This window comes from Sitophilus oryzae, unplaced genomic scaffold, assembly GCF_002938485.1.
Source record: "Sitophilus oryzae breed Bouriz unplaced genomic scaffold, Soryzae_2.0 scaffold_1711_pilon_pilon, whole genome shotgun sequence".
Taxonomy (NCBI): domain Eukaryota; kingdom Metazoa; phylum Arthropoda; class Insecta; order Coleoptera; family Curculionidae; genus Sitophilus; species Sitophilus oryzae.
Window position 1 is genome coordinate 871,228 of NW_022146404.1, and position 17,619 is coordinate 888,846.

The window sequence follows — 17,619 nt, forward strand, 5'->3', positions numbered from 1 at the left end:
CCGCTATTCTAATCCATTAGTTGCCCTGTAGTCAGTTCGAAGAGAGCCCTAGTTAATAGGACAGCGATGTCGTTTGTTTCGCAAATGTCCTCACAACTCTGATATTGAAATTTAGTGCCACTCTATATTCCTTTCGCCCAATCGAATGTCGAACAGAGAGCCGGCAGAGCTTCGTGTATGGTCTAAAAGGGTCGAGAGTTCAAGTTTAGTCAAAAGGCTGCTATTATTTATGGTTTTCAGAGCGAAGCAATGTCGATGCATCTAAACGGAGGATCTCTCCCACTTAAGTAGCGCATTGATGACACAGACAGCCATCATCGTCTGCCACCACGCACGACTTAGCATAGTTATTATTATTATGTTTTAGTTTATTTTTCTTGAGTTTCTTTATATTATTATCTTAGAGATGGGGCCGGATTATTATTTTTAAGTAACAGATGGAGGTGTTAACTTTATTTCTGAATAACTATTTTTATTTATAATACATTTTTTTAGATTGTCATATGTCAAGAAATATTACTGTTGTACTAAATACCGTATGATCCAAAAAAACATGGCATTCAAGACGGCTGGGGAATGACAATCGTTGATCATTTTTCCGAGGTCAATGAAAGATTAAAAAAGGATAGCATATTTCCAGACACATAAATCTACTTCCAAAAAATACAGGGTGGTCCGAACTGTATTCCGAAAACTTCGGCAGCATATTCAGCAGATTAGAATAAGTAAAAAACTTCATATAAATGTATGTCCTAAAATGCTTAGTTTTGGAGATACAGTAGTTTTATACAGGTACGGACGAAAAGTTATTACTCTTCAAATCAGTTAAAACACATGTAGGTGGCGCCCTCTACAAATAGGAGTCATTTTGAGGTATCAAAATCAAATTTCTCGTGTCACAAAACTCCCAGACACCAATTTTCATCAAAATATTGAGGTTACTTCAGAAATTATTTGGAAAAAATCGAAATAAAAATGAAACTTCTACACCCTGTATCCCCGAAACTAAGCCATTTTAGGACATACATTTATACGAACATTTTTACTTATTTCTATCTGTAGAATATGCAGCCGAAGTTCCCGGAATACAATTCGGACCACCCTGTATATTTTCTCGGATTTTAAACTACAGCATTTAAAAATCATTTTTACTAAATAAATGCAAGTATTTTTAGGAGGAGTATATTTCGACCGCAGAAACACGATTATGAGTTTTTTTCCGCGAATTTTTTTTTGAAAATTTGGAATTTTTTGAAAATATTTTTAGTTTTTTGTTAAAAAACATAATTTCTTGGTAATATGGCAACGTAGGTAGTATATTAAATTAACAAAAAAGAAAATCCAGTGGTTCTCAAAATTTTTGTTTCTTAATCAAATATTTCTTTTAGAAATAGTAAAATTGTGTTGGTTTGGGTGAATTTTTAACAGAGTATAGGATGCATCAACCTATATATCCAAGTAAACGAGTAAAACAATATTATTTCGTATAGAAACGTGAAACTCCAATAACTCCATATAGGTATAGGGATACTTTAGGAACAATATTATTTGATTTATATTATGACTGACTGTGGTAATAAACGGGGTTTAGACAGCTTGCACGAGTCGACACGATGCGGTAGCTACGAAAATAGCATCACTGTGTTTTTAACAGCGCGTACGAATGCTTATTTTTGAATGTGGCAGTGACGGCGATCTACTATTAGTTACTGTTAGTTTGTATACTAATTAGAATTACGTGTTATATATATTTTGTTTATTATTGTAATAGCGAGTTTCAGTTATTCTTTTTAGAGTTAATTACACAGAAAGGTCTATCTGGAATATGGTTACAAAATGACCAATGCATTGTATATTATAATAAATATGTTATATTTATGATAGTAATTAAGCTTAAAACTGGTTAGGCGTTATTAATAACAAAAAGAATTGGAAGAGAAACGTTTTCTCAGGAGTTAAAAGATCATACCATAATGTGGTATACTGATGTTTCGCAAAAACTAAAGCAAGAACAGCGATAGGAGTATTTGGGTCGAAAACTAAATACTCCGAACCAATAAGCACCTACCTAAGCACTGCAGCACCCTTCAGGCAGAAATCTACGCTATCGAAAGGTGCGTACAACTTAGATGGAGACGATCGGAAACAAGAAATATCCATCTTATCTGATAGCCAAGCAGCCTTAAGAGCGATCAACTCAGTAACCATCAATTCGTACCTGGTCAAAACATGCCTAGAGAAGTTGAACAAATTCAGCAAGAAAAGTCAGAGAAGCTGAACAAATTCGGTCAAAGAAAAAGTCATCGTAGTCTGATGCCCACTTGCACCGTTTGTATAAACTTTGTTTAAAGGCTAAACAGTGATTAACTATATAATATTTTATTATAGTTAATCGCTGTTTAGCCTTTAAACAAAGTTTATACAAACGATGCAAGTGGGCATGAGTGCCACCCCACCAAGGATAGAAGGTTATGAAAAAGATAAGAAAATTGTTTTTCCAAATAGAAAGTGTCGCTTGCGATCCAGAGCCTCGCATTGACATATTATGTTCTCCGTTGTTTTTGTTGAGGAGGACCTGCGCATTATCACCCAATTATACTGGAACCAGACTGTAGAGATCAGGGGGGATGGCGGAACATCTGATAAAGTAGTAATTGGGAAAGGCGTCAGGCAGGGGAGTGTATTATCCCCACTCCTTTTCCACATCTACTCCGAGGCGGTATTCGGTGAGACACTAGAGAGCGTTGAGGATGGTATCAAAATCAATGGTACCCTGATTAACAATATTCGCTTCTCAGATGATACGGTCGTACTAGCTGGCAACATTCTACGCCTTCAGAACATGATGAACTGCATCGTTGAACATAGCATGCAGTACGGATTACACATCAATGTTAACAAAACTAAACTTGCTGTATTTTCCAAAACACTGAGAAAGACTGTCCTCAGAATTAACAACAAGGCGGTAGAACAAGCATCGTCCGTAAAGCATCTAGAAGCCCTCGTTAACGACGCTTGCGACCCCAAAACTGAAATTTTGGCGAAGATCGAACAGGCCAGACGTACTTTTGCTTCCATGAAAACCATCTTCTCCACCCGAGATTCTAAGCCTCGAACTGCGCATACGTATGCTGCGTTGCTACATCTTTCCAGTATTTCTCTACGGCTCTGAGGGTTGGACACTCAATCAGACATTGGAAAACCGCATTAAGGCTTTTGAGATCTACTAGTATCATCGTATGCTGCGTATATCCTGGATGGATAGAGTGACAAATGAGGAGGTACTCAGGCGGATGAGCAAAGATAAAGAGCTCCTATCAACAGTGAAGGAAAGGAAGTTACAGTACGTCGGTCACATCATGAGAGGTGATGGATACGAGGTGCTCAGACTTGTCAAATAAGGCAAAATTGAGGGCAGGAGATCAGTGGGAAGAAGGCAAAATTCCTTAAGGATCTGCGTCGTTGGTTCGGAAGAACATCGATTGAAATTTTAAGAGGTGCGGTTTCACGCACCATCATAGCCAGGTGGATCGCCACCCTCCGAAGGGAGACGGCGACCTAGGAAGAAGAAGCAATTTACAAATAATACGTTTTAATAAGTTGACTATATAACCCCTCTTTGTCACACTGGATACGACACTGTTACCAAGACGTATTCGGTCGTTCACCGGTCCCTCGAAAGAGAGATCTCATTTTGGTACGCGCTCACAATTCTCGGCATACGTAACGAATTTAGACGGAATCCCTGATGCCGCGGCAGAAATAGCTCTCCCGCTTTCATTAGCATCGGAACGAGGCGCACTACTGGCGAGGCCGTAGGCTCGGCCGGGAGGGCATAAATTTATAGACGCGATATGGCCATTTTCGGTATAATGGAACGGGCGCTGAAGATGTGGAAAACGTGGAGGAGCAGATAATCCCGAAGAACGGGGTGAATTTTTGGAAGAAGACGAAAGCTGAAGCGCGGTCTAGGACAATACCACCTTAAAAAGTAAAGCCGCAAGCGAGCAAGCATGACGTCATCAATAGTGGATATAATTATACAAGCGTGCGAATCGCTGTAGCTGTAATTGTCCACACAAGACTTTTTTAGTCTAGGTTGTACAGACGATATTGTAATTGTGGTCAGAGATAAGTTTGCTAATTAAAGTAGACAAGTGATGTGAACAAGAGAGACTGACAGCCAATGTTCAGAAAACACAGAATGTTTATATAAGAATCGGTTTTAAAATGTCCTTCGACGTTGTGCGATGCCTAGTCGCCATTGATTTCGTTCATCCCAGTCTCCCTCATGCAGATCCCTTGAGCTGATCGCCTTCTTCACACCCTCCATCCAGTTTGTCCTTGGTCTTCCCCGTTTTCTTCTCTTTTCTGGAAGCCAGTTTAGTACCTTCTGAGGCAGTCGCGTGTTGTCCATCCTTCTTACATGTCCATACCACTTCAGTTGGGCACTCTCTATATTTTAATGCATTTCTGGCCTTGACTGTTCTCGAGCTTATTTCGTTGTCGTTTTTCCTGGATTTATCGAAAGTAACGCCTAGGTATTTGTATTCGTTACATGTTTGTATATATTCATTATCCAGTTTTATTGCTGTTTGATCCGATCCAACGCAGAGATATTTAGTTTTGGTGATATTCATCTCCAGTCCCAAACTTGGCATTCCTCTTTAAGTTTTTGTCTCCTGCACAAATAACCTGGTCGTCAGCGAATTGCAAAGTGTATAAGCAAGAATCTTCAATTATTGGTATGTCCGTGCCTCTACACTTGCTTTTCCATTGCTTTAAAACTTGGTTTACGTATATAGTAATAATAAAGTTGGTGACAGGCAACATCCTTGCCTTAATCCTTTTGATATTTTAAATGGTTTTGATATTTTATTTCCAGTTTTTATTAAGAAACAAACATTTTTATATATCTTTTGTATTGCTGAAATAGAAACTGCAATACAAGATGTTTACTTTACAAAAAATATAATACCAAAAGGTCTAAAACCTCCGCTCCGGTGCTAGAAGAAACAAAGATTTCATTTGCCAAAGAAACAGAGTGTCTTGGTGTATAATTTGATCAGAGGCTTACATGGAATATTGAGATAGCGAAGACAACACAGAAAATTTAAATTGAACTTTCAAGCTACGAGAATACCTATATTCAATAACCCTTTCTTTTGTCATTTTCTGTAAAAAATAAAAATTTAATCAGACACGTTGTTTTCCCAGTTTCGGTATTTTATACACACGATGACAAATAATTATAACCTAAACTCCTACAATGATGACGTCACGTCGTTTCGATTCTCGAATACTGTAGCCTAGTCTTTAAGTTGGTATTGTCCTAGGCGCCACATCGGCTGCTGCTCTTCCCCGGACCGCTTTTTATTTTATTAATCTTTAGCTAGTGGAGTATGTGTGAGTATGCGAGCCGGATTTGGCGACTTTTCTGTTCTCGTTTTTCCTAGGAAAATACGACCTAGACCACACAGAATCGATATTTAATTACTCGAAAAGGTTTTTGAAGCCGGTGTCGCAATAAAACAAAACCGAATGTGTAGAGTCTACATATGCCTGCATGCGGTCCAAATTTTCTTAAGATTTGTTTGGATGTTAGGATTTTCGTCGAGACACAATTAATTTTCTATTCCCGCTCAAAGAAAAACAGAATCAAAACATTTTATTTCGCTCTACGTTCTGTTTCATCAAAACCAGTGTAAAACAATATATCGTATGATCGAATAAAAACGGCGTCAGCGATGGCTATGAAATGAAGATCGCTGTCATTTTATATGTAAAATTATATGGGAAATGTCATCGATCGTCATTTCATAGCCATCCCTGACACCATTTTTATTCGATCATACTGTATTTTAATATACAGATTCCTATAAACATGGGTATGGAAATGCATAGTTTTAGAGTTACAGCACGTTAAAACTTTTTAAAATGAGGTTTTTTGTAATTATCTGAAATACCATTATTTTTTTATTTGAAATTGCTGTAGGTTGGACTAATAGTAATAATATTTAATAATAAATTAGGTAAAATATATAATTTATTAATTTTATTTTTATTAATTGTGATTAATTCGAGAAAATATCAAGAGATAACTTTTAATTGACATTACACGATTTTATTATCAAAAGAAAAAAGTCAGTGTCGCACATGATTTTTTTTAAATATTCCAGTTATAACCCATATGCACGTTCCTGATGTATCACACTTTTTTAGCATTAAAATATGTAGCATTTATAATAATTTTTACCCTCAAATTTCATTCGAATCACTAAAAGTACTTGAAAGAAAATTATAATAAATCGAAAGATTATTACGACTTTAATACCCTTTAGCTACGAAACAAAGAAGAATAGGACCTATATTGATATGAAAAATACATCTTATTTTTACGTGAGGCATCTCCCCACGAGACCACGAGAGATGGCACATGTTTTTTGAAACACACTGTATATGTGGTCCAAGTAAATCTACATTTTCCCGAAAAAATAACTTTTATACAGTTGTTGTTCTACAAGAGTTCTTTGAACTTAACAAAGTACAATTTTTTCTCCTAAAATATTAAACAGCAGTATTATATTATTTAATATTACTAATTAATAGATCATAGTTTTTACCTCAAGGGTGATATAAATCTAGTTGAAAGAGATCTATCCTATTGTAATGTAGATAGATATAAAGGGAAATTAAAATAACTTTCGTTGCACATCATAATACGACCACCAGCAAACTCCATTAAACGACGCATGGTGTCATTGATGACGTGCAACGAAAGTTGTTCCAATTTCCCTTTTTAATATAAATTTCCTTAAACTAGACTAGAAACTCAATATTGTTGGTATGAAATTAATGTAACAAAATTTAATATAACATATTTTTTTTCAGTGCTATGAAAATTTTATTGGCCAAACTACCTCGTCCATGGATTGTCGACGAGAAAAAAGATGACGGTTACACGGCCCTTCACCTTGCCGCCCTTAATAATCACGTAGAAGTCGCCGAACAGCTGGTACTTCACGGAAAGGCTAATATGGACCTACAAAACGTCAATCTCCAAACTGCTCTTCACCTTGCTGTTGAAAGACAACACACGCAAATAGTTAGAGTGAGTATACATAGTATTTATTTGCCTACAATAAATATACATGTATTTTATGTTTTTAGCTTTTGGTCAGAGAAGGGGCTAACTTAAACATCGCCGATAAGGACGGTGACACTCCGTTACATGAGGCATTACGTCATCATACTTTATCACAATTGCGACAACTTCAAGACGTACAAGACGTGGGGAAGTTGCTTATGGGGTTAGGAACGCAAGGATCCGATAAAAAGTCTTCAGCGAGCATCGCTTGTTTCCTTGCTGGAAACGGTGCTGACTTGACAATCAAGAATAAAAAAGGTAATAGCAAACGATTACTTTTTACGGCATTATTTTATTCCTCATTGCTCCATTTTTGTCATTGTATAATTTTTTATTTTTCATTGTTTTCTTGCACGGTCCACATATAGTTTTCTCAAAAACTAAACAAGCCAATCTCTCCTTATCAAGAAATGCATCAAGTATAATAGACCACTAATGCTTGTCTTGGTGGATTTTGAGAAGGCCTTCAATTCGGTAGACCAGTGGAAGCTTCTAGAGACACTAAGTAAAAGTACATTCAGGCTGAGAACGTCGAGTGTCGCGTCGCGTTTGCGTCGCGTCCGCGTGTCGAAATGGAATCAATTCACTTAACTTAAATTAGACCGTTCAAGCAGACCGCGTCGCGTTTGGCGTTACGCTAGCGTCCGCTGAGCGTCGGGGTTCGAGTTCAATGGGGCGGATACGCAAACGCGACGCGACGCGACGCTCGACGCTCTCAGCCTGAATTAAGAGTCGCATCGATCATCGATACTCCGCAATCATAAGACATATATATATGATAATGCCACGGCAAACGTCAGAATATCGACAAATCAATGCACAGACAAATTCAATATCGATCGAGGGGTAAGACAAGGCGACACACTCTCACCTAAACTATTCGTTGCTGTGCTAGAAAGTATGTTAAAAATGATAAACTGTTATTCAACAGGAATTAACATCGATGACAAGTTGATAAAACATCTCTGTTTTGCAGATGATATTGTTTTAATAACAGACAATATACAGGAAGCACAGAATATGCTGGATACGCTAAATTATGCTTCGGAAAAAGTCGGTTTGAAAATTAACTTATCAAAGACACAATACATGACAAACCTAGTACTGAGTGGTAATTTAAACATTAATAACTTACTTTTGAAACAAGTGCATATATAGGGTGAGTCTTAAATAAGTGCAAATATTTTCAGGGCTGGTAGATCTCGATAAAAGAAACATACTTTCTCTTTACCGTTTTTCAAATAAGTCCAAAATAACCGAGTTATTTTAGTTTGAAAATTTCCCAAAAAAATGTTTTTTGCTTGAATTTTGAGAACCACTGGATCTTTTCTGAGTTTTCTTTCTTGTAAATTTAATCCACTACCTATGTTGCCATATGAACTAAAAAACTAAAAAAATTCCATTTTTTTCAAACAAATCAAAATTTTATGGTATGTTGTAAGACTCACCCTGTATATAAATACTTAGGACATGAGATCGGTATTAGAAGGGATAATCAGACACATGAAATTCTACGACGAATAGGTGTGTCGTAAGCGGCATTCGGTAAACTAAAGCATATACTGAGTTCTGATCTTCTAATATGTTTAAAAAGAAAGGTCTTTAACCAGTTTGTCTTGCCTGTCCTGACGTATGAAGCTGAAACACTTACTTTGACAAAAAAGAACATACATAGAATACAGGTCATGCAACAGAAAATGGAAAGGTCCATATTGGGAGTTACACTTAGGGATAAAATACCAAATCATACCATGCGAAATCGAACTGATGCGGTAATATCTGTCACATCTTAAATGGAATTGGGCAGGACATGTGGCAAGGATAACAGATGGATGGTGGGCAAAGAGACTTGTGGAATGGAGATCAAGACACGAAGCCTATAGAAGCAGAGGACGATCTCCTTGTCGATGGACAGATGATATTAAGAGAGTGACTGGAAACTGGACTCAAGTGGCACAAAATACATAGAAATGGCTAGAGTTGAGGGAGGCTTTTGTTCAGCAGTGGACGGAATAAGCTAAATGGTGATGATAATGAAACAAGCCAAAATGTTGTAAATTCGCATTTTCCAATATTAAATAAAGATAGTATGTCGTAATCTGATTAGAGATATAGAACTTTTCAGTTATATTTCAAACTTTATAATGTAACTAACTGCATCTGCGAATATACCTACCAGAAGCTAACCGAAAAGCTAAAAGCTTGTTTGCTTTTAGCCCTGGACCATTAATTGACCTGTGTTTGGCAAATCTGACTTATCCTTCAGACATAATGTTACAACTTTTTATTTTCTTATTACTTATTCATTTATACTTGTAATACTTTATTTTTATTACTTATTATTATTTTAGGACAAACACCACTGGATCTTTGTCCCGATCCGAACTTGTGCAAGACCTTGGCTAAATGTCACAAGGACAAACAGAGCGGTGAAATGGATATGGGTCCAAATCAGAATACTCAGAACACAAACATTACGTCGACTCTGGACGAGTGCCTTGTGTGTTCGGATAGCAAGAGAGACATGCTGTTTCAGCCGTGTGGCCACGTCACGTGCTGCTCAGCATGTGGTCCCCGCGTCAAGAAATGTCTGATTTGCCGTGAATCAGTCACAGGAAGAATTAAGGTATCTCTGCTGATATTATCTATAATCTATACGAGGGTTGTCTTTTATATTTTGCACATATAGGTAGAAAAAAAGTGTAGATAGCTTTTAAACACTATTGTTTTTCGAAGTATGAAGTCGCTCCTCGTGGAAGAGAAATGCATTTTTGCATCCGTTGGGACCCAGTCTGAAAGCAGTTATTCCACTCGCATGTTAGTACCTTCAAAATGGCGTTTTTAAGGCGCTGACTACATATTCAGGGTACTGGAACCTTTGACCACGCAGTTCATTCTTAATCTATGGAAAAGTAAAAAAGTCGTTAGGACTTAGGTCGGGACTGTATGGAGGATTGTCTAACAAGTCAATGTTTTCTTGCTTTAAAAACTCAATTGTTTTTCGATCTGTGTGGGAACTTGCATTGTCTTGGTGAACGATCATTCATAATTGAGGGGTGGTTTTTCGAAACTCAATTACTTCCATGTTAAATCTTTTTATGTTATGAAATATTTTATCAGAAATTTTGTTGAGTAGTTTTATTATTTTTGTTTTAATTTTTTACTTGTAGATTGAAGAATGCTTAGTCTGTTCGGACAAGAAATCTTCTGTTTTGTTCAAACCATGTGGACATATGGTTGCATGCGAGAGTTGCGCTCAAATAATGAAGAAATGCGTTTTATGCCGCTCTCAGATTGAACTGATGGTTCCTATGACCGTGTGTAGTGGAGGTTTAGGTATATAGAAAAATACCCTTCTAAAAAATAATATCTATTTTCATTATATTTTTGAAAATTAGGAACAATATCCGAAGTAAAAGCGGACGTTGAAGAGGATCCAATCAAGCCTCAACCAGCAACTGCTGCAGAAATTATTCCTCCTCCAGAACAACTTATGAACAACGGCGGTAGAGACACCACAAACGTCAGCGACATACAGAAATTGCAACAACAATTACAAGACATCAAAGAACAGGTAAGACATAAAGTTTATACTCTCTAACATATTCGATAACAAAAAAAAGCGTGAAATTATTTTCTAAAATATTAAACCACACGCCGCAACTGTAAGCGACACCGTGTATAAATATTTGAAAAACTGACAAGGCAAATTTTACATCAATTGTTCGCTTTTCAGACCATGTGTCCAGTGTGCTTGGATCGTCTCAAAAACATGATTTTCTTGTGCGGACATGGATTATGCCAGATGTGCGGTGATCAGATGACGGAATGTCCCATTTGCAGGAAAGCTGTAGAAAAAAGGATTTTGCTCTATTGAAGTAACAAAGTATCACCAGTCTTTCAGTGAAGTTAAGGTGAAGCACCAAAAAAAGTTTTTTATTAATTATTAATAAGTGAAAAGTTTCATGAAATTCAAGTTCGTTAATTTTCATTATATGACGCATATAATAGTATATTGTTTTATTAGTAGTAAAAATGACATCTTTCGTGGCGAGGTTGTACGTTTGTACAGCCTCGAGGCACAATAAGTAATTTTTACTCTGAATAGAACATGTTTTTTTCAAGCGCCACAAATAATTTTTTAAACAATTTCAAACGTTCCAAATAATATAAAAAGATTTAAAAGTCATACCTTCTATGTAATTTTATATCGAGAAACTATGATTACGCTCGTTGAATTTAACACTTTTATGCCTAGGCGTTAAAATTACTTTTTTATATTGTCAATCACATCGCAAAAATTTATACTTTTGTGAGGTTTGAGAAAAAAAAATTCTTAATAAATTAACGAACTGTGTAGTACCGTATGATCGAAAAAAAAACGGCGTCAGCGATAGCTATGAAATGAAGATCGCTGTCATTTTAGATGTAAATTTATATGGGAAATGATCGTCATTTCTCAGCCAACTGGACGCCGTTTTTTTTTCGATCACACGTTATATGACCCTAATCTAATTTCACTGTTTATTTATATCAACTGGTTTCTAAATTATGTAAATTATGTGCGCTAAAAATGCACCATCTAGTTTGAGATACAGAGTAATAAATGAATAAGTGTGATAAAATTCAGGAGGTGATTGCTTTTTAAAAAATAAACTTAATATAACCAAAACAGCATTATTAATAACTGTTTTCACAAATAGTTCGAACTAAATTAAAAACTGACAATAATTGATGTGTGGGTGTTATTAATCAAGTCGCCTTTTGTGTAAAATTATTATTTAAAATCAAACATCTAAGTACTTCACTGAATATTTTACAGTAATATTTGTATCTATCGACTGATCTTGAAATAAACAAAATTCTAATTTTAAACGGTCAATTTAGAATCTGTTATCTCTACTCATTTTTCTCTGCATAAAGTAGTTTACAAAAAAAATAGAAACCATTATTGGTAGTAAAATTATGAACTGTAGAATTAAAAAAATGCAGTAGGTCCCTTTCAATATTTGCATCTAGAATTGACCTAGTTATATGATATTTATGAAATTTATTTCTATAAATTGAGATTGAGATGTATATTGTGATTTTGGTTTACCCTGTATTAGCAAAATAGTTTGTTAGAAAACGCAAAACTGAAAAACTTCATTATTGAAAAAAGGCATTCCGATTTTTATGCACTTTTATTCATTTACATCGTGTTTTATGTAAACGTTTTATATTTAATTCTCTTAATTCATATTATACATAGAGAAACTTTTCACTATTTAGGAAATTTGTAATTCATATATCATATTTTTGTAGACTTAAAGTAATTTATTAATTAAGTTTTAGATTTATTGTTTTTTTTTTAATTATTCATGTATAAAATAAAACCTTAGTGTTCAGAGAAGAATATTGTTAAGAAAATTGTGAAATTCAACGCTCTGTCGTCATAATATATCGTCGTACTCTCTTTTTCACTTAAAAACCAGATGTCATATCGGATCATCATTTGATTTGAGGTATAGTTTTCTTGACAGATATCACAATCAATTGAGGCAGTTTTGAGCAAACTATACCATCTACTGATTTTTATTTCAAAGGCCTCTGTGATGCCATTTTTTAATGCACTGTATGTTATTTTGTCTCGACTATAGCATCTAGAGAACTTAAAAACATTCTGTCTTAACTATTTTTTTCTATGTAATCATCTTAATAAAAAAAACTATGGACTTCTAGTTATTAAAATGATAATTTAGTCTTTACAGTAACATATGGCATCTTAAAAATTAATTATCTTTTTAAGCAGAATCTCATTATAAGCACAGATAACATAGTTGTTATCTATGATTATAAGGTTTATTCTTAGCATATAAAAATCTAAGTCTACCTACTATAAAAGTATATTATAAGTTATTATTTTTTGTTTCCATCTTGTTAAAAATTTGTTATTCTGTAATGTTAAAAATAGGACTATGTCACGCACGAATAAGTATGATCACTATGTAAGCAAGGTTGTTATACAAGATGTGCTAAAATGTTGGCAACAAATGGGAATTTTTTATTATACCGAAGGAGAAAAAAATTTTTTTATTATACCGAAGGAGTTATTGCCACGCAATAACTTGTAAAAAAGAGTAAAAAGTTGTTAAATATCAAAAAAATTCCCGTTTGTCGAGAACTTTAAGACACATCCTAATGTTATATTGTGAAGTAATTAATTACAATATCTCTCAAATGGCTTCCTATTAAATGGCTTAAATGAAAATATAATTTCCAACTTATCAAATTAGGACTATAGCTCAAATAGAACTTAAAATTGTTTTAATATATTCATAAAACTGATTATTATTTTAAAATATATTATTTCATGTAATTTCTCTTAAGGTTTAATAAAGGTTTAATTTCATTTTTCACTGTTATACATTTTAAACTAAAAACCTTTTAAGAAATGAACATTTATTTCAACAATTGAAATAGGACAAACTTAAAGTATTACACTCTTATATCTATTTAACAGATCAGCTTGAAAGTAACAAAATAGCATTCTATTAATTACAGAATCCATTAAAAATAAGTCATATTGTCAAACCAATAATCCTATAACATAATAAAAAAAACAAAACTTCTCAATCACAAGTATCTTATGATGAACTATTAACTTTTAGATTTTGAAACTCAGATATTACATCTGTGTTTTTATGGCAATTTTTTCTGTCTATTGTAACGATTCCTTGACAGAAATGTCATTACCAAAAACATTTATTTCAACAATCGAAATAGTATAAACGTAAAGATTACTTTCTTATATCTTAATTAACAGATCAGCTTCAAAATAACAAAACAACACAATATTAAATACGGAATCAATCAAAAATAAGTAAATCATTCAGTCAAATAATAAACCTAAAACTATAAAATAAAAAAAAATAAAACTTCTCAGTCATAAGCATCTTATTATGCTGAACTTAAAATTTTAGATTTAGAAACTTAGATAATATCTTTGTTTTTATCACTGTTTTGTTCTGCCTACTCTACCGACTCCTTGACAGAAATGTCATTTTCTTTAACAGTCACATCAACTCCGTTTTTAATACTGACCTCAATAGCGTCTGTTTTTGATAAACTGCACTGTTCATTTAAGCTACACTCTATCGAACGCTCAAACTCTACAGTTTGGGTACAGGGTTCTATTAAGTTCCCATTATCTACAGATTCCTTATCCACAGAGCATTCTTTTTCTTTTATATCTCCATTTTTTAAATCACCCTCAACAACTTCTGTGCTTTCTTGGGCATTTAGTTTGTCTAAACTGCATTCTATTGGACTGTCACCTGTAGATTCCCTGATTACATTTTCTTTTTCTTGTGTAACTTCATTTCCTCCATTTATATTACTGTTCTCAACAATACCTACCTGTTTTTTCACATTTTCGTTTTCGTCAACTCCAGTGTTATCTGGAAAACGTATCATACATAACTTTTAATATATAGGGTGTTCCAAAATAAAAGTTATTGAAAAAATGTTTAAATAAAATTTCTACAGCATGTTTAATAACAAATAATGTTGACTTATTATGTCCTTACAACTAACAACTGTCCTGGAAGCAAATTTTAAAAATCCTCTGTACACATGCAAAAAGTAGTGTTAGGTAGTGCCCGGCCGTAGCGAAACACTGATGTGTCGATCTGCGGTGCGAAAGGTACGATCCCCAGCCAGTTTGGTCGCTTTATTTATTTAAATAATAATACTGATTTATCTAAATAGAACGACCAGCGAGCTGCCACCTCAAGGAAAGCAATGGGAAACCATTTTGAGTATATTTGCCTAGTACAGCCTCTCGTTCGAATTCGGCGATAAACTGTAGGTCCCGTGTACTTGTGAAACACTGATGACACACATCACAAGCACATGCGAGAGGTAACCGACGCTCTGTATAGAGTATGGTATTGTAAGAAGGTTAAGTATGTATAGTAGTGTTAAAATATCGAAAAAAGTCAAATGAAAAATTAATTGCAGGTTGAGGTTTCATTTTTAATACAGGACATTGTTTGAAGCGCCTTCTCGTAGACTCAAGTGGAAATAGGATCTTGTAAAGAATTTACTGGAACTAAAAAGAGCGTTACAGATAATTTTCGAACAAGCGCAACCGCGCCTAGCAGTTCAATTTAGATTTGAAATAAGGTTACTTTTTGAATAGCGAATGTTGACAATTTGGCGAAGTATTTTTTTTAAATAGTTAATTGTGTGTTGTAATCAGTATAAATTGTGTGTATATAGTGGGAAAATAAATCCATTAAGTACTTTATCGTGAGTTTAAATTAGTAGACCCATGGAATCCGTAACAATACGGTATCACAGCAATATGATTGGTATCTTAAACATTGACATATTCGATTTTTTACAATTATCTAAGATACATCACAGATATTTTTATCAGATTTACTACGTTTTCTGTAATTTTAATAAAAAAAAATTGGCGCCGTATAGCCGCCCATACTAAAATATGTTAATAACTCAAAAACTGCGACTTTGACTGATTTTGATGTTATTACAAATTTTGTTGCAAATATTATTCCTAATCTTAATTTGAAAACCGCGTTTCGCTAGTTACTGTAGTTTTGGAGTTACGATTTTTTTTAATTTTTAACCCCCTCCCATACCCCCTTACCAACCCCCCACCCCCACCAAAAACTAATGGCCAGATTCTCGTGTGCCACAGTATTTTTGTGCCAAATTTGGTTAAAATGGGTTCACCGTTTTTTGAGTTAACGTATTACAGACGAACAGACAGACGGACAGACGAACAGACAGACAGACACCATGAAAATATTTTGTATTTAGGTCATTTATGACCCAAATAACTCGTTTTGAGTGAAATTAAAAAAACTTTTTTTCCGATCTTAATAGCCTACCATACCCATTGGTATGGTCGGCTAAAAATCGATTTCTTGAAAACCCTCTCAATATTAGAAAAAAACTTGGTATGTAGACGCAATTGTAAATTCTAAACTTTTCCTACTTTTTTCGATATTGTGTTACCTACCCCACTTTATGCATATTTGGAAGGGAATTTTTGTAATTTGCTGTTATGGACAGTTTTAACATAACCAATGAAGACATTGATTATGTGAAAAGTGAAAAGAAGAAGAATAACAATGAAAAAATCACTAAAAAAAAGTGATTTTTTCATTGTTATTGGGTATGCTGAAGAAATTCACATAGTTTAAATTGATTTTTTCTTAAATTCATATAATTCTCAGAAATAGAGCTTAGCAAGCTTACTAATAATAATTCATTATAACTATAGTTTATAAAATTATTTAATTTGTTTTACTGGAAATAAAATAAGAGTAAAGTAAAGAATATTCATCAGAAACTCATATCAATACCTTCTGCAGTTTCTTCTGACTTAAATGCATTGAACTTGAATTGCAGAGCCTTAAGCAATTCTTCGTTTCCAGACAACTGAGCAAGCTCGACGCCCAACTCTAACAACTCAAGGTTCGATGTTTTAAGCCTAAACAACGCTGACGCCGCTTCTTGGTATTTGCCGATAACTACGTAGCTATAATTAAAAAAATGTTTAATAAGTTTTCAAAAATTTATCATAAAATATACCATTGTGCTGCCCGCGCAAATGCCCCATGATAATTCAAGTCTTTGCCCCATTTTTCAAGTACTTCAGTAAGTAAAGGACTATCTACACCGAGGCGCGTTTTAGCTAGGACAAACGCTTCTTTGAACATCATTTTGTTACTAAGAATGTGTACGGCTTTCTCTACTTTATGACAAGCAAGTAAGTATGTGACTATTTCCATGGGGTCAGCATTTTCATCCTCTTGGAGCTGCTCAGCATAAGTTTCACAAGCCATCTGCCACAAGCTGTAATATAGAAATAATATAAATTGGTAAAATTATTCCAAATACCTTAATTCCTTTACGTTATAGATATCATAGGAGATATAGATATAATCCACGGATTTACTCGTTTCTGCATTATTGCAGATTTTACTTCTTCGCTAACATCACCTTTGAATAGTAATAAGATATTACTGTTTTGATATTTTCCTCTATTTTTAAATGCGTTTACTAAAAAATAAAATAACAATGAAAAAGCTGAATGATCAAAAGGACTTGCCAGAAGTAAGTATGTTTGATTTTTGATAAAATAAAGAGTTCTAACATGTACATTAGCTTAAATTAATGAACTAAATAATTACTATTTTATATATTTGTTGGATTTACTTTGATTTATATAATTTTAGCGAAAAACTGAATTTTTTGAAAATCTTAGTAAAAAATACCCAAAAAAAATATATAATTTTTGAGTCTCTGTATTTCTGAATATTGGTAATTATAAGCGGCATATACTAATCAAACAAATTGCACAACGCTGGCTATTGCGCAACAAGTTGCCAATGTATGGCCCTGTTTAATGAAATTTTACCAAGTGTCTGGGTGATGCAGTCGTTGCGCATCGCTTAGTT

General features: G+C 34.2%; 2 protein-coding genes across 3 annotated transcripts in view; one reads left to right on the plus strand and one right to left on the minus strand.

Annotated features, from left to right (window-relative positions):
- Nucleotides 1–11,326, plus strand: part of LOC115881281 (E3 ubiquitin-protein ligase mib1-like) — a 71,922-nt gene extending 60,596 nt beyond the window's left edge. Inside the window, exons 1-7 of one of the 2 annotated variants that reach the window (XM_030898699.1) lie at nucleotides 6,822–6,840; nucleotides 6,892–7,111; nucleotides 7,171–7,405; nucleotides 9,499–9,773; nucleotides 10,318–10,483; nucleotides 10,546–10,721; nucleotides 10,884–11,326. In XM_030898699.1, coding sequence (XP_030754559.1) covers nucleotides 6,896–7,111; nucleotides 7,171–7,405; nucleotides 9,499–9,773; nucleotides 10,318–10,483; nucleotides 10,546–10,721; nucleotides 10,884–11,024 — 1,209 coding nt within the window. In that variant the 5' untranslated portion in view covers nucleotides 6,822–6,840; nucleotides 6,892–6,895 and the 3' untranslated portion in view covers nucleotides 11,025–11,326. Of the gene's footprint in view, nucleotides 1–6,821; nucleotides 6,841–6,891; nucleotides 7,112–7,170; nucleotides 7,406–9,498; nucleotides 9,774–10,317; nucleotides 10,484–10,545; nucleotides 10,722–10,883 lie in introns of those variants that run through there. The other variant, XM_030898698.1, reaches the window with a different exon arrangement.
- A 2,251-nt stretch (nucleotides 11,327–13,577) lies between these two features.
- LOC115881272 lies at nucleotides 13,578–17,215 on the minus strand. Its single transcript, XM_030898690.1, has 4 exons — nucleotides 17,074–17,215; nucleotides 16,751–17,014; nucleotides 16,522–16,697; nucleotides 13,578–14,586 (listed from the first exon to the last, which is right to left on the minus strand). Exons 1-4 carry the CDS (start codon nucleotides 17,127–17,129, stop codon nucleotides 14,159–14,161), a joined length of 924 nt encoding a protein of 307 aa, XP_030754550.1. The 5' UTR covers nucleotides 17,130–17,215; the 3' UTR covers nucleotides 13,578–14,158.
- Between the last annotated feature and the right edge of the window lie 404 nt (nucleotides 17,216–17,619).

What these genes read in the sequence shown, in the direction of transcription:
- LOC115881272 (XM_030898690.1), bottom strand. Translation starts at nt 17,129, where the DNA reads ATGCAGAAACGAGTAAATCCGTGGATTATATCTATATCTCCTATGATA. An exon ending in TCTCCTATGATATCTATAAC is followed by an intron (nt 17,015 to 17,073) that starts GTAAAGGAATTA and finishes TCTATATTACAG; the next exon opens with CTTGTGGCAGATGGCTTGTG. An exon ending in GTCAGAAGAAACTGCAGAAG is followed by an intron (nt 14,587 to 16,521) that starts GTATTGATATGA and finishes TACGTTTTCCAG; the next exon opens with ATAACACTGGAGTTGACGAA.